Here is a 14,903-nt window from a genome sequence, read left to right as displayed (position 1 = left end):
GTCTAGTCTATAGTCTAGTCTATAGTCTAGTCTATAGTCTAGTCTATAGTCTAGTCGATAGTCTAGTCTATAGTCTAGTCTATAATCTAGTCTATAGTCTAGTCTATAACCTAGCTTGTAGTCTAGTCTATAGTTTAGTCTATAGTCTAGAATATAGTCTCGTCACAGTCTAGTCTTTAGTCTAATCTATTATCTACTCCAGCCTTAGTCTATACTTGCACGTAGTCTATAGTCAAGTCTACAGTCTAGCCTGTAGATTAGTTAATAGTCTACAGTTGGCTGAAGTTGGGTTATAAATGAAATATTGTCTAATAGTCTATATTCCAGCCTTAAGCTGAAGATCTTACTCTGCTCATGTCTATAGTTTGTATACTTTACTCCTTTCTGTTGTTTCAATTTAACTTATTAACATAGCTTTTAGTCTAAATAAAGCTTTATTTTATTAAAATTTCGTAGTCTTAATTAATTTTTTACGTGGGTCTCAGTTAAAGCTCTCTAGTAGTCCCTATTAAGCTTTAACAAATTTGTGTTTGTTATATTGCATTAGGCTTCGCTCATTTCTTTTATTTATAGACCAATTAAAGCTTTAAAAGTTGTTCCATTTGTTCATGCAATTAAGCGTCAATCAGATGTTTTAAAGACTAGCCATCTATTTGGCTACTAGTAATCTATGCTAGAGACAAATATTTTTAAACTACATCTTAAGTTTTTAAACTTAAAACAGTTTAGACAGTTTTCTTTTAATTTAATTGCATTATTGTTTAGTTTCTTTTGCAAATGTTCCGTTATTTAAAAAGACAAAGGCGCAATGATTCTATCTATCATGATGTTATAATAATATTTATTTGGCGCCATTTGCAAAAAAAAGCAATATTTATTTAAGTAAAAAACGAAACGAATGGCAATGACGACCAACAGAATTTCGACACGGAATGAAAGTCTGTCATTGCCGACAATATTGAATGTATAAATGTATGTATGACTTTGACAACGATAATGACAATGCTCATGATGATGATAATGTTGTTGATGATGACGATGATAAGAAATAATCATACATTTATTTTCAGATATTAAATTAAAACGCAATAGAAAAAATTGCATCAAAATCATTTTTTTTTTTTAGCGAAAACATGTAGATAAATTTGTAAAAAAGGCAATTTTTTGTTTTTAACAAAAAAATTAAATGTAATTATTGTGGGAACTTGAAAATAACAATGGCTAAATAAATATACATTTAATAGATGTTAAATAAATTGCATTTTTTTACAAAAATATATGAAAAAATTTAACAATTAATATTATTTTATAAAAAAATCTTTAATGTAGTTACAATTAACCTTTAATTATATAATTAAGTTTCAATTTTACAATTAAGCTTTAAATATAGTCCTATAGCTTTATTCCTAGATCAGTTATTAGTCCCAGATGGGTATTCGTTTCTGTTCTAATTAAGCTTTGTTCCAAATAAGCTTTAATTGTATATCGTATTGTAGTATCAATTAAGTTAGAACTTTAATTGCTATTAAACTTTATTTTTTTTTATAATCCTAATTAAGCTTTAATCATAGATCATTTCTATTTGTAGTCCCAGACAGGCTTTAATATCAGTTCTATTAGTGGGCCAAATTAAGATTTAATTGTAGGTTTATTTTTGGTTTTAATTAAGCTCAAATCTAACGTTTTCCAGGTCCTAATTAAGCTTTAGTCATAGTACTATTTCTTGTTCTAATTAAGCTTAATTCCCAGATCTGTTTGAAGACCCAGACATGCTTTAATTTCTGTTCTTTTTCTGTCCCAGTTAAGATTGAATAGAAGGACTGTTTGCAGATTAAATTACAATTCAACTGTAGTTTCAATTAAGCTTTAATTGTAAGCTTTAGTCACAATTCTATTTGTTGTTCTAATTAAGCTTAATTCCTAGATCTGTTCAAAGTCCCAGACATGCTTAAATTTCAGTTGTCTTCTTTGTCCCAGTTAAGCTTTAATTGAAGGCCTCTTTGTAGATAAAATTGCAATTCAACTGTTGTTTCAATTATGCTTTAATTTTGAGCTTTTTATAGTCGCAATGAAGCTTCAGTCATAGATCAATTAGTAGTTTAATTATGCTTTAATCGTAGATCTAATTGTAGTTCGTTTTAAGCTTTAATCGTAGATTTAATTGTAGTTCTTTTTAAGCTTTAATCGTAAATCTGTTTGTAGTTCAAATTGTGCTTTTATATCGTTATCAATTAAGCTTTAATAGTCGAACTATTTGTAATTTTAATTAAGTTTCTCTTAAAGTTTTTTTTTTATAGATTAGTTTTTAGTCCCAGATTTGCTTCAATCTCCGTTCCATTTGATGTCCCTATTAAGCTTCTGTCGTACGGTTTTGCATTCAATTACAATTCAATTTGTAATTATCATTTAAAAGCTTTAATCGATAAACCTTTTTGAAGTCTGGCAAAAGCTTTTATTGTAAATCAGTTTGAAGTGATTATCCATTTAAATATTGATTGGTATTGAAGACCTTTTTAAGCTTCATTTGACAAGCTTTAAGCTTATATGTCATATATTAATAAAAAGCTTTTTTTGTACCTAAAACCGAGGCACCCTAATCTGATGCTTATGACTCAATTTCGTGTATAAAAAAATTCCTCGCTTTCTTAATATACTTCAAGGTTTATTATGACTAATTAATTAAAAAGCTAACAAATGTCGTAGTAAACAAAAGACACATTAAAAAATTTTCGCAAAAAATAACAAATTTTTATAAAAGAAAAATTCTTTTTTTCTCAATATTTGCATTAAAAAAAATAATTTAAAATAAATTAAACAATTTCCGTTTACTTAATATTAAACAAACGTGTCTCCTTTGTAATTTTTGTAAAAAAAAATTCCTATATATTTGCATATATATACTTAGCAGCTTTTCCTGCAGATCGGAAATGCCAAAGTATGTTAGTTTACAGTTAAACTGTTGGCAATTTTTTCAAAATTTTTTTTCTATTCAAAACAATTGCTCATAATTTTTTTGAAACTTTTTGAAAAGTTCCGCACTGATTCAGACAATTAAAACGTTAATAAACATCTATGTAAATTAGTTGAAGAGAGAAAGAGCAAAAAGAAAAATAAGAAAGAAATGTAATTATTGTAATAATAACAATATAAATAAAAAAACTGTGTTGAAAAATAGCTAATTTATATTATTGCACAATGGCAAATTAAATTAAACAAATAAGAAAAACTGAAAAGAAAGACAGAAAAAGAAATGATTTATCATTAATTTAAACACTTGCATTTATACTTCCGGGAGAAAGAGAGAGATCTCCGAAAGTTTTGCAATAAAAGCTTAAATTGGATTAAAATGATAAATACAATAGAAGCTTTATGAAGATTACAAAATGGGCTGCGCATAAAGCTTAAGGGGAAGCTTAACTACAAAATGAGCTTTTATTGAAGCTTAAGTGGAACTACAAATATAATTTTTATTAAAGCTTAATTGGGGCTAACAAATAAGCTGTATGTAAAGCTTTATTGGTTTCACATGAAGAACTCAGATTGAAATTTAAGTGCAAGTACAAAATGAGCTTTCATTAAAGCTTAAGAGAGACAGCTAAAGCCCTAATTAAGTTAAATTAAATCATAAAGATTAATAACTTAAAAAGAAGATTAATAAGGTTTATAGAAAGCTTTTCAATTAAAGGTCAATTATGTGTATAAAAAAGCTTTAGTTAAAGCTTTATTGGAACTATAAAAATACTTTAGTACAAACTTAATATGGAATACTAGTTCATAAATGATAGAAGCTTAATAGAGGCATTAAATTAATTTTGAATTGAAGCGTCATTACGACAACAAAAAGCTTATAATTAAAGCTTAATTGAGATTACAATGAAACTTTTATACGGACCTTTATTGATATAACAAAAACAATAAAAATTAAACTTTATTAAGACAACAAAAGAACCTTAGCTTAATCTACAAAAAGATCTTTAATTGAAACTTAGTTGAGATCAAGAAAAATCTTTATTTAAGCTTAAATGCGCCTACAAAAGCTCTCAACATTTAAACACATTTCATCCATAAAAAAAGACTTAGAGAAAGATTTTCATTTAAGCTTAAATGCGCCTACAAAAGCTCTCAAAATTGATACGTATTTGATTCACAAAGAAGACTTAGAAAATTACTTTCATTGAACGCTTAATTAGGACAACAAGAGAGCATAAGAATCGAGCTTAATTAAGACAACAATGAGTGAAATTAAAGCTTTATTTCATTATTTATTGGGTTAAGAATGGGACTTCAATCGAAAGCTTATTTTTAACTATAAATGACATTTAATTAAGACTGCAAAAATACCCTGAATTGGAACTTAAAATACCCTTTGATTAATTGCTGAAAAGACCTAGGAATAAAGGTAGCTTTCATTTAAAGCTTAATGAGGACTTTATTGAAAGCGTTATGAAGGACAAGGTGTAAGATTAAAAAAATTGTCGCTACAGTTTTTTTGCAGTTTTTTCAAATGAATACATTTTGTTCTGAAATATTTTTAAAAGTTTCTGAACCAATTGAATTTTTATTAAAATTGTCTTCTTTTTAAAATGATCTTTTAATTAACAAGACAAAAAACCTACAAAAAGTTAATTTAATTAATTTAGTAGAATATGCGTATTTATTGAATCAATATATTGAGAATTAAAAAGTGACATTTCAAATGTCTAAAGTCCACATTGTGAGAAATTTAACACTATTTTTTTTTACTATTTTTACAAATTTTTTCGCTATTTATTTTCTAAAAGAAAACATTTAATTAAAATTAATAATTATTTCATTAAATTGTGTCATAACGCCACTTAATTATTATTCTAGTTATATTGAGTACTATTTATTTGAATAGTGATATTGAACTTGCTATTTGAACTAAAAAGTAATTTGTTGTTTCAATTTTCAATTAAAATAAACCGGTTCCAACTGGTTATGGCATTAAATTTGCTCTAAGAACACAGCAGGCAAACGTTTATCATATCATATTTGAAAGCAATCAACAGCTTTTTATAAAATATTAATTTGTTAAAAAAAATTAATTATAGGGAATTATGGTATTTCTTTATTTTTTTCTCTTCCCGGTATTTCATACCATAAAAAACTACTAATGTAATTTTAATAAAATTTCCTAAATAATTTGCCATAAAATAATAAATTTCCCAAAAACCATGAGAAATTTTAGTTATTTTTCTTGTATTTTGTATTTTTTCCTTCGTTTTACAACAATTTTTTCTAATTTCTCTTTAAAACCCCTTCTATATACATTCAAATTTAACGGAACATTATTTGCTTTACTTTAAAATACATACCTGTGTTACCACCACTTTGTTATTTACATTTGTATTAACTGCACATTTTTACAACGCAGTGACAGCGGCCACCATTTTGAAAATGTCATGAAATGTTGCCACAATTGCGTATTTGTGACGACAGCGTTAGCGTATAGATATCATTTTGTTGAGAAAATTTCGAAAAAATCAACACGGTACCACCGCATAAATCTACAAGAGAGTTGACCAATTGTAGCAAAAATTTAAGAAATACCTCGGAAAATCTGGAAACACTCTATATATTTTGTTGTTGCCTGAACTTGGAACAGAAAAAGAAAAACACACAAAAGGTAAACAATGAATATGAAAAGGAAATATGCCACTTTGACAACCACCTCGGGCGGTACTATCAAAGAAGAGGTGGTGCCTGTCTTAATACACGATCCCAATTCGGGTGAAGAGCCACAGTATGCCTATGCTACATTTGCCACTAGTGAAGAAGCAGAGGCAGCTGTTGCTTCTTTGCATCATAGAGGTGGACATCATCAGGAAGTGGTCGATGCTCAAGAGGTAATAATCGATGAACATGGCAGGGCGGTGGCCATACATCAAATTGTCACCGAAGATGGCAATTCTGTGGAGGATGATGAAGTTGGCGACGAATCTGAGAGTGGTCATACCATTCTACACATAGTACCTACTGGCGAGGAGGATGAGGAAGGTGGTCATGATGAGAGCTTGGGCAGTACTGAGGAATATGAAATCACCGAACAAAGCAATACAGATATGAATACTATGCGCAATAATAAAACATTTTATTGTCCCAATTGTGGCAATTGCTATAGTGCAGCCGGTTCCCTTAAGCTGCATATGCGTGCCTGCATGCGTCAAAAGGAAGAAGTGCCTGAGGAGGATAGAAAATGTAAAATTTGCAATAGAGTTTTCAATTCTCCCAGTTATTTAAAAGAACATTTATTACGCCATACCGGTGGAGGCCCTAAACGTTGTCCCCGCTGTTATCGTAAATTCATCGACGAGGAAAAGTTTAAGGCTCACATGGAACAGCATAAGCATCAGGAGAAACTGGAGGCGGAGGCCGAAGCCATTAGTGCCCAACATAGTGGCAAAAAGGTAGTAGTCAAGGAGTACACTTGCTCATTTTGTTCGCAAAACTTTACCGTGGTCTTTGAGGCCGGCACCGTTAAGCGTCGTTATGCCTGCGATCCTTGTCGTGAGAAATTCTCAAATGCCGAAATGCTTAAGCAGCATAAACAAATGGTCGAAGAGAAACGTGAATTCTCCTGCGAACGCTGTGGTCGTAAATTTGTCTTTGAGGGTTTCTTGCAGCGTCATATACCCACTTGTGATGGCACCATTAAACGGCGTCGTGACATGAAGTAATTCCATAATTCTCTATGGACTAATCCTTTGTTTATACTTGAAAGGATCTATTTAAATCTATGTCGTAAATTAATTTTGCTTAGTTTTTCTTCTCTCTTCAGTTTTGCTGTAAAATCTACTATTATTACATTAATAAGAAATTTTTCTACATTTTAGATTAAAACACAAAAAATAATACATTATGGATTTTAAGGAAATTTTACATTGTAGAGAACTTTCTGTAAAATAGAATCCTTTAACTTTGGTTTAAATTCATATTGTATTCTCGACACTATTTTTACAAATTTAAGAAATTTTGTTTTGAAAAGAATGTTAAAATAAAAAACATTTATGAAAAATATAAACTAGAGTAATAAAAAACTAGAAATTCATTCTATTTGACAGTGTCTTGTCTAGTTGATTGACTAGTCTGTAACGTAGTCTATTCAATAGTATTCCAGACTGCTGACTAGCCGATAGACTAGTCCCTACTCCATTTTATTGGCTGTTCTGTGGGGTTACTCTGCCCGCTAAATACTCAATTAACTAGTACAATTTGTATCTATCGTATATATGATTTTGTAAAATACATTCATTTTTTTGTGAATTTCTTTCGATTTATTCATAAATTTTCTCTAAATAGTTTTTTATACCATAAAGATTTCACCGCTTAATTAAAACTAAAAAAGGAAAAAGCTTCTGTTTTGCAGGTTAATTCCTTTAAAAGGAAAACAACAATTTGTTGAACTTTTTAAGACCACAATTTGATGTGAGCACGCTTAGCCAAAGCCTTCCAATCGCTGTGAACATAGAATTCGCTAAAGCTAGGATCGACCAATTTGTCTTTGGGCAATGTTTTGAAAACGGGTTCACCATACCAGGTGCCAACCTAAAAATAAAAACTCACAAAATTAGCAACCAGAAACAACAAATAACTCAAAATTCAATTATTACCTCCCAGCCGGGAACATTAGCCATCAATTTGGCTTCTTCATCACGATTGCGTCTCAATTGTTTCAAGTACTCACGATCACGTTCAGCAATCAAAATGGGAAAGATGACATTCTGAGCCGAACGCATTTCAATCTCTTCGCGTTTAATCATTTTGGCATTCAAATAGTAAATGTACATGCCGACAGTGGTAACAGCAGCATAAGCACCCAACATTTGCCAACCTTTTGGGGAAGAACATTTTCTTTATGAAAACTTTAAAGGACTTGGGATATTTTCTTTAAAACCTACCCGTAAAATAGGATTTAGCTGGTACACGGGCAAAAGGAATTTTCTTATAGCCTCCTGGTGGTGGCATATCTTGTTTTTTGGCAGCATCCATGTTGGGCCTGTGTTGTGTTTACTTTTTGTTAAAGAAATTTATTAAGAGTTTATTAATTTATTGAAATTTTTATAGAATTTTACCTAGGCTGCTGTAAAAAAATGAGGAAAATTGCAATTTGTCAATTTTTTTGACAATCAGTCGTTTGCATAACAGCAGTGCTACCAACCTTCAAACATTTGTTTACAAATTTTTTATATGTCAACAACAGCTGGCGTCAGGGTTGAGAAAACAAACTTGAGTAAGAAAACAGGGTTAGAAAATTAAATTATTCAAACAAATATTTGTTAATTAAAAACATTCAGCTAACATGTTTTTAATTATTAAAATAAAATTTAACGTAAAAAATTTGAAGAAATAATTCTTTTAAACTCTAATTTAGGTAGCACGAATGAAAAAATATAATTTTATATTAAAAGCAAATAATAAATAAACACACAATTACTTTTCATGGGTTAATTTTGTACAGCTGTTTGTTGAACAGCCATCTGGCTACCTTCTTTAACTAAACAACTGTTTGTCAAAATCTCATGTTGTTAATTTTGTTGTTGTTGGATCAACAAAATTGTGAGGTGTGCGCGTGTCGGTCTGAAGAAAAAATAAAAAAAACACTCCCCAACAGAAAAAAAGAAAAAAATTTAACAAAAACTTTCATAAAATCAAAAAAATTAATGTTTAATTTTTAAGTAAAATACGAAAAAAAACAACAACGAAATTTTATAATTAATCCAACAACAACATGAATTCCTTAAGTTTACGAGTGTCATCCGTTAAGACTGGTGATAATGTAAGAAAAAATGCTGAAATGCGAGCAGCCCTGGTCACATTGCCCAAACAATATGAATTGTGTAAGAAGGAATTACTTTTCAAAATATTCTTAGCATGAATTTAAATATGGAAATAACATTTATTTTTATAGTTGAAGACACCTATTGTTTGGAAATGAAGAGAGCTAAAACTGTGCCGGAACAGGTGTTGTGTGTTAAAAATGTAAGTAGGAATAGGAATAGTTTACAAAGGATTAAGTTATTCAAAAAATGAATATTTTAGACTTTTAAAAACCTAGGCACAGATGAAAAAGCTTTACAGTTCTTGTGTGATATATACTTTTCAAGTCCTCTCAAACACCCCGTAAGGAATCAAATTTTAAAGTAAGTTTTTCCGCCACTTGACAATAAATAACTATACATTAAGGACATTCCTTTGGATTAGTAACAAAATATAAACATTAATTTTTCCTTAAGACTTTTAATAACGGCTGCTAAGTTGGGTACTGGTGATTTGGATGAATCATCAATTGTTAAAGCTTTAGTTAATAGTTTACATCGACTGGTGGAGGAGGGTAAAACTCACACTGAAAGTTCAAATTGGAATTTAACTATAGCCTCTCTATCGGGTTGTTTTGAAAATTTTGAATGTGGCCTTAAAGCCCTAGAACAATGTATCAATATAGTGTTTCCCTATGCCTGTTCTTCCGTTAATAGATATGTAACAGAATTGGGGTAAGTTAACACTTTAATACACATAAACAAGTTACATTTCTTGAAAAATTTATCTTTTGTCATTAAAGCGTATTAAGCTCACCCTCCGTACGCAATGAATACTATATGTATGTTCACAATTCCTTACGCTTTCTACTCAATTGTGTGCAGGAATTTGGCAAAGTTATGAAAACCTCTCATACCGATCAAATCAAACAATTGAATACCAACTGTAAAGAGATTATCCTAGACACTGATATACCCATGGATCCACGTACTAATGCTGGCATTTTAATGGCTTATATAGCAAAACTTTTCGAAGAATATGATACCTTTGTGGCCTATGTTAAGGATATCAAAAATCCCAATGAAATAGCCATGTGTGTGGGTATTATTAATACCTGCGATCAACATGATTTTCAACAATATTCTGCTGATATACGTGATATTTGTGGTAAAATAGATGAAATTGCCAATGCTAATGCTACGGTGCCCAATATTTTGTTATGTGCTACTCGAGCTTTATACCAAATCTCCAAATTAACCTATAATTATGCCTTAAAGTCACCACAAACTTTAGATGATATTAAATTGATATTGCGTAAACTTTTAATATTTACCGTGGCCTATTTGGAACATCATATGGATAGTGTTAGACATATATGTCGTGATCTAATGCGTAATATAGTGGCTTGTTCGAAAAAAGTGCAATTTGATTTTTTACTGCAAAAAATCTATGATGCTTGTAATTCGGATCGTTTGTCTTTGTCTATGAAATGTGTGGTTCTGCAACAGGCTGCTTCAATACTAGGAGCTGATGAGATTATTAGCAATTGTTTAGATTTATTTTCACATCTATTTGCCACCCATTTGGGTAGAGATTTTATAGTGAATAATTTATTTGAAAGTAAGTAATTATATTATTTCACTTTAACTTTACTTTTTTTTAGAAACAATTTCAAAAATTTCACTAATAATATAATTCAACTTTAACGTTTTTAACAAATTCTACATTCAGCTATGAAATTTTTATTTAAAACTCAATTCAGCTAAGATTATTTCACAAAAATCTAATTCAGATAAGAAATTTTTAATAAAAATTCAATTTATATAGAAAATTTTCACTAAATTCTTATTCAGCTACAATGTTTTGAACAAAAGTTAAATTCAGCTGACCAATTTTGAATAAAAATTAAATTCAGCTAGAAAATATTTAATAAAAATGCAATTCAGCTATGAAATTTGTAATGAAAATTCTATTCAGCTATGAAATTTGTAATGATAATTATATTCAGCTATAATTGTTCAGCTGAATTTAATTTTGGTTCAAAATTAAATTCAGCTGAACAATTTTTAATAAAAATTAAATTCAGCTAAAAAATATTTAATAAAAATGCAATTCAGCAATGAAATTTGTAATGAAAATTCTATTCAGCTATGAAATTTGTAATGAAAATTGTATTCAGCTGTGAAAATTGTAATTAAAATTCAATTCAGCTATAAAATTTTCTCTTCAAATGTAATTCAGCGAAATCTAAAGAAAATTGTTTCTAAAATGTTATTCAGCAAAAGAAAAAACATGGAAAATTAAAAGTCTTCTCATTTTTTAAACAGCTTTAATGATATCCCATCATAAAGAGCAGCCCTTTGAAAATTGGGTCAAACTCTGGATCAATTATCTGCTAAATATAGCAGCTATGCAGGATGCCCGTTTGCCGGACATCGAAATACTCATCGTTAAGGCTGTTAAATGTGACTGTAGAGTAGTACAAACTATAATTAGTTGTGAGGATAAACCAAAAATCCCCATTAGCACAAAATTATCAGCCCTATGGGCTGTACGTAAATCAGGTATAAAAATAGATAATTTCCAAGAAATGATGCAACAATTTTCGAAAAATTTACAATTATCCATACTCTCCAATGAGGATGATACCCGTATTATGGCTTTACGTCTACTGGTGGAGACACACAAGACCACCGAACCATTAACATTATTGGAATGTAAACATTTGCTTACTTATTTGGAGTACAATACAAATTGCCAGAGTCCGGCGACAAGACAAAAAAGTTTAGGTTTATTGAGTAAAGGATTGGTGAGATGTGAATTGAATTTGGTTAAGTTGCTAAAGGGTAAACAACCACCTAAACTAGTACAAAATCAGCCATTGGAATTGAAATTTTTACAAGATTTTATGCGTATTTTGGTGGAGAATCTCTTTGAGGGAGCAAACTTTAGTCGGCGTTCGGTTTCATTGCAATTGCTGAATCAGTGTCTGACCATAGGCATAAATTGTAATTTGAAATTATTGACACTGCTGCCTAAAACCACGGTCACAGCTTTGGTTAACACTTTGGCAGATCCCTATGAATCTAATAAGGAACTGGCGGTTACTATGCTGAAATTACTAGAGGATAATAGTGAATTAAGTTTGATAGAGCAATACAATTTGAATATTAATTTACTGGAATTGCAGACTATGTTAACCTCGGTTAAACCCACGGAATCTGTAACGGCTTCTTATCAACTGGAATTTTTATGCAATAAATGTTCTCCAGCCATATTTGGCGACTATGATTTACCCAATTATGCCACTTGCATGTATGCTGCTATCAAATGGCTGTTAGCGGAACTTAAACAAGGTTTAAAAATGGCCAAACAATCTATATTGGAGGCGGCCAAATTAAATCCTTTATATGGTTTGCTTTTGGCCATAAAACATTTACTTAAAAGATTGGATTTTGCTTATCTAAGTCAAGAGATCACCTGGCGTATTTTAATAGCCGAATTAATAGTTATATGCAAAGATTTAACCAATGTGGTAGCGCCCATAGTTAATAGCTCTTCACCGGAGGGTCATTTGCCCAATGATTTTAGTGATTTACCGCAAGAATTACAAACTAAACAGGTATTTTTTTTTTGCAATAATTAAAGGAAAAACTAAAGCCTTAATGCTAAACTTAACTTACAGCCCAGTCCGGAAAAGAAATCCTCCTCACCCTGCAAGATACTTTCTTCTAAATTGCGTAAAATTGATATGGCCTCGGTTAAGACCACACCACAAATGGTTTTATTATGTGCCTGGCGTACCGTAAAAGAGGTTTCTTTAATATTAGGCGAAATAGTTATATGCTCTCCCATACAATTTAATAAACTAACCGAACATTTCCTTATAACCAAAGAGCAAATACTCGAAATAGGAGAACATTTTAAACTTTTACTCTCAGAAACCAAACATCGCGGAGCTTTTGAACAAGCCTATGTAGGCTTTTCAAAATTATGCTGCCGTTTGTGGACAGTGGAAGCCAATGACTTAAACTCTTTGCCTATGATATGGCTAAGAGATTTAATAAACTTAATCTCTAAGGACGAACTCTTCAATGAGAAAATTTGCGCCACTAGACGCAGTGCAGGAGTACCGTTTATGGTTCAAGCTTTAATTACCTCCGAACTACAAGTGGGTACTACCAAATCCCTCTACTACTGTATGACTCATTTACTGCAACTCTGTTCGGCTAGTGATAAAACTTCAGAGTCCCGTACCCATGCCTTAAACATATTAAGAGCTCTCTTTAGATGTACCGATCTTAATGAGGCTGTGGGTGAATTTGTTTCTGAGGGTGTAATGGCCGCCATACGTGGTTATGATGCCAACAATTGGTCAGAGAAAAATTCCTCTACACTACTCTTTGCCTCTCTAATAACACGCATCTTTGGTGTGCAAAGAACCAAAGATTCTGAAAACCTCAATATACGCAACAAAATGACAGGACGTGTTTTCTTTCTACGTTATCCCAAACTATATGATTTCTTTTTGGAACAACTACAAAAGGCTAGTGATTTAATACAACAACAACAGAAGGCTCATAAATTACATCCACTTCTGTTAATCTTAAGTCGTTTATATCCTTCTGCCTTAGAAGGTACTGAATCTAATTTAAAATTATCCGAATTTATACCTTATATCTCAAAATGTGGTGGTTGTCCCGAAATGCAAACACGTTTTTTGGCAGCCAAAGCTATAGTGGCCTTGATAAGTAAAGATGAAGTGGTTACTATGATTTTAAACAAATGTGCCGAAATGGTGGTAAGTTGCCAAGAAAAGAGAGAAATTTCTTCCCAAAGATTTGTTTTAAAAAGTATTCTTGTTATCTTGTTTGTCAACAGTTAATGGCTGATGGTGTTTATGAATTTAAATCAAATACTTTACATGGCAATCTACTGCAGGTGAGTTGAAAGTTATTTCAAAATACCACCGCCATGTTAAATTAAGTTTGAATGAAGGACCATTTTAGGAAAATATTTTTTAGATGGATTTTTCTTTAGGGAAAAGTGAGAGATCTTTAAAAAGAAAGCATCAGAAAGTTCAAAAAAATAATAAAACTCAATTTTCCATTTGAAATGAAACAATTTAATAGTGATCTTAAGGCTCGAAGGACCATGTTTCTTTGTCAATACAAATTTTATTATTTTTCTTTATTTTTACACTATAGGATTTCACTAAAAATAAAAAATATTTAATTCAAATTCATATTTCCCTCAAAAAATACCGGGAAATTAAAAAAAAATATTTGTATTTATTTTGTGATTCTTTAAAAAGATTCTAACTACAAAAAATTTTGATGTTTATTTCTTAAAATCTTAAAATAGAGGCACATTTTAGAATAATACTGGTTTAGTTTTTATTCTTTTAAATCATCAAAGACTTTTTATATTATTTGGATTATATTGAAATTTTCGATATTTAAAGAAAACATACTGGGAAATTTTAGATTTTTTCCTTAGTAATTTTTTAAATTTCATTTTATTACAAAAATGCGTTTTATTAACAATTTAAAATTAGTGGGAAATTTTTTGAAAATAAATACTGCTTGTTTTTCTTATAAAAATATATACTGGGAAATTATGGAATTTTTCCTAATTCTTTTTTTTTTCTCAAAATATATGTTTTTTGTTAAAATTTGTGTTTAAAAATCAAATTTTTCACATTTTAAAAAATATATATTTTTTTAAATTGAGATTTAAAAAAAAATACTGGGATATTAAATACTGGTTTATTTTTTTACTAAAAATATATGTTTTTTTGTTAAAAATTGTGTTATAAATCAAGTTTTTCACAATTTAAAATTTTTCACTTTTTAAAACAAATATTTATTTAAATTGAGGTTTTTATAAAAAATACTGGGAAATTAAATACTGGTTTATTTTTTACTAAAAATATATGTTTTTTGTTAAAATTTTTTTTATAAATCAAGTTTTTCACAATTTAAAATTTTTCACCTTTTAAAAAATATATATTTTTTAAAATTAAGATTTTTATAAAAAAAATACTGGGAATTTGAAAACTGGTTTATTTTTTACTAAAAATATATGATTTTTTGTTAAAATTTGTGTTTATAAATGAAATTTTT

The 14,903-nt window shown here is 29.8% G+C and overlaps 4 protein-coding genes across 7 annotated transcripts in view; 3 read left to right on the top strand and 1 right to left on the bottom strand.

Moving 5' to 3' along the window:
- LOC111689887 (serine/arginine repetitive matrix protein 2) overlaps nt 1–5,435 on the top strand; it is a 45,569-nt gene extending 40,134 nt beyond the window's left edge. Inside the window, exon 7 of the mRNA XM_046947590.1 lies at nt 5,396–5,435. The gene's annotated coding sequence lies outside the window, so the exon portion shown is untranslated. The remainder of the gene's footprint in view (nt 1–5,395) is intronic.
- A 14-nt stretch (nt 5,436–5,449) lies between these two features.
- On the top strand, nt 5,450–6,877 carry LOC111679267 (zinc finger protein 699). The gene has a single exon (XM_023440806.2). The coding sequence runs from the start codon at nt 5,655–5,657 to the stop codon at nt 6,696–6,698; it is 1,044 nt and encodes a 347-aa protein (XP_023296574.2). The 5' UTR covers nt 5,450–5,654; the 3' UTR covers nt 6,699–6,877.
- Nucleotides 6,878–7,276: 399 nt separating this feature from the next.
- LOC111679269 (NADH dehydrogenase [ubiquinone] 1 alpha subcomplex subunit 13) lies at nt 7,277–8,215 on the bottom strand. The gene is made up of 4 exons (XM_023440808.2): nt 8,094–8,215; nt 7,920–8,031; nt 7,632–7,852; nt 7,277–7,566 (listed from the first exon to the last, which is right to left on the bottom strand). The coding sequence occupies exons 2-4, from the start codon at nt 8,008–8,010 to the stop codon at nt 7,429–7,431; spliced, it is 450 nt and encodes a 149-aa protein (XP_023296576.1). The 5' UTR covers nt 8,011–8,031; nt 8,094–8,215; the 3' UTR covers nt 7,277–7,428.
- A 261-nt stretch (nt 8,216–8,476) lies between these two features.
- LOC111679266 (thyroid adenoma-associated protein homolog) overlaps nt 8,477–14,903 on the top strand; it is a 171,394-nt gene continuing 164,967 nt past the window's right edge. For 2 of the 4 annotated variants that reach the window (XM_023440804.2, XM_046947587.1), the window contains exons 1-8: nt 8,477–8,858; nt 8,930–9,000; nt 9,061–9,161; nt 9,255–9,512; nt 9,581–10,398; nt 11,106–12,400; nt 12,464–13,579; nt 13,660–13,719. In XM_023440804.2, the coding sequence (XP_023296572.2) occupies nt 8,750–8,858; nt 8,930–9,000; nt 9,061–9,161; nt 9,255–9,512; nt 9,581–10,398; nt 11,106–12,400; nt 12,464–13,579; nt 13,660–13,719 (3,828 nt within the window). In that variant the 5' untranslated portion in view covers nt 8,477–8,749. The remainder of the gene's footprint in view (nt 8,859–8,929; nt 9,001–9,060; nt 9,162–9,254; nt 9,513–9,580; nt 10,399–11,105; nt 12,401–12,463; nt 13,580–13,659; nt 13,720–14,903) is intronic. The other 2 variants (XM_046947588.1, XM_023440805.2) reach the window with 1 other exon arrangement.

The sequence above is a fragment of the Lucilia cuprina genome, chromosome 3 (assembly GCF_022045245.1).
Source record: "Lucilia cuprina isolate Lc7/37 chromosome 3, ASM2204524v1, whole genome shotgun sequence".
Taxonomy (NCBI): domain Eukaryota; kingdom Metazoa; phylum Arthropoda; class Insecta; order Diptera; family Calliphoridae; genus Lucilia; species Lucilia cuprina.
This window is presented reverse-complemented; position numbering and strand designations above follow the sequence as displayed.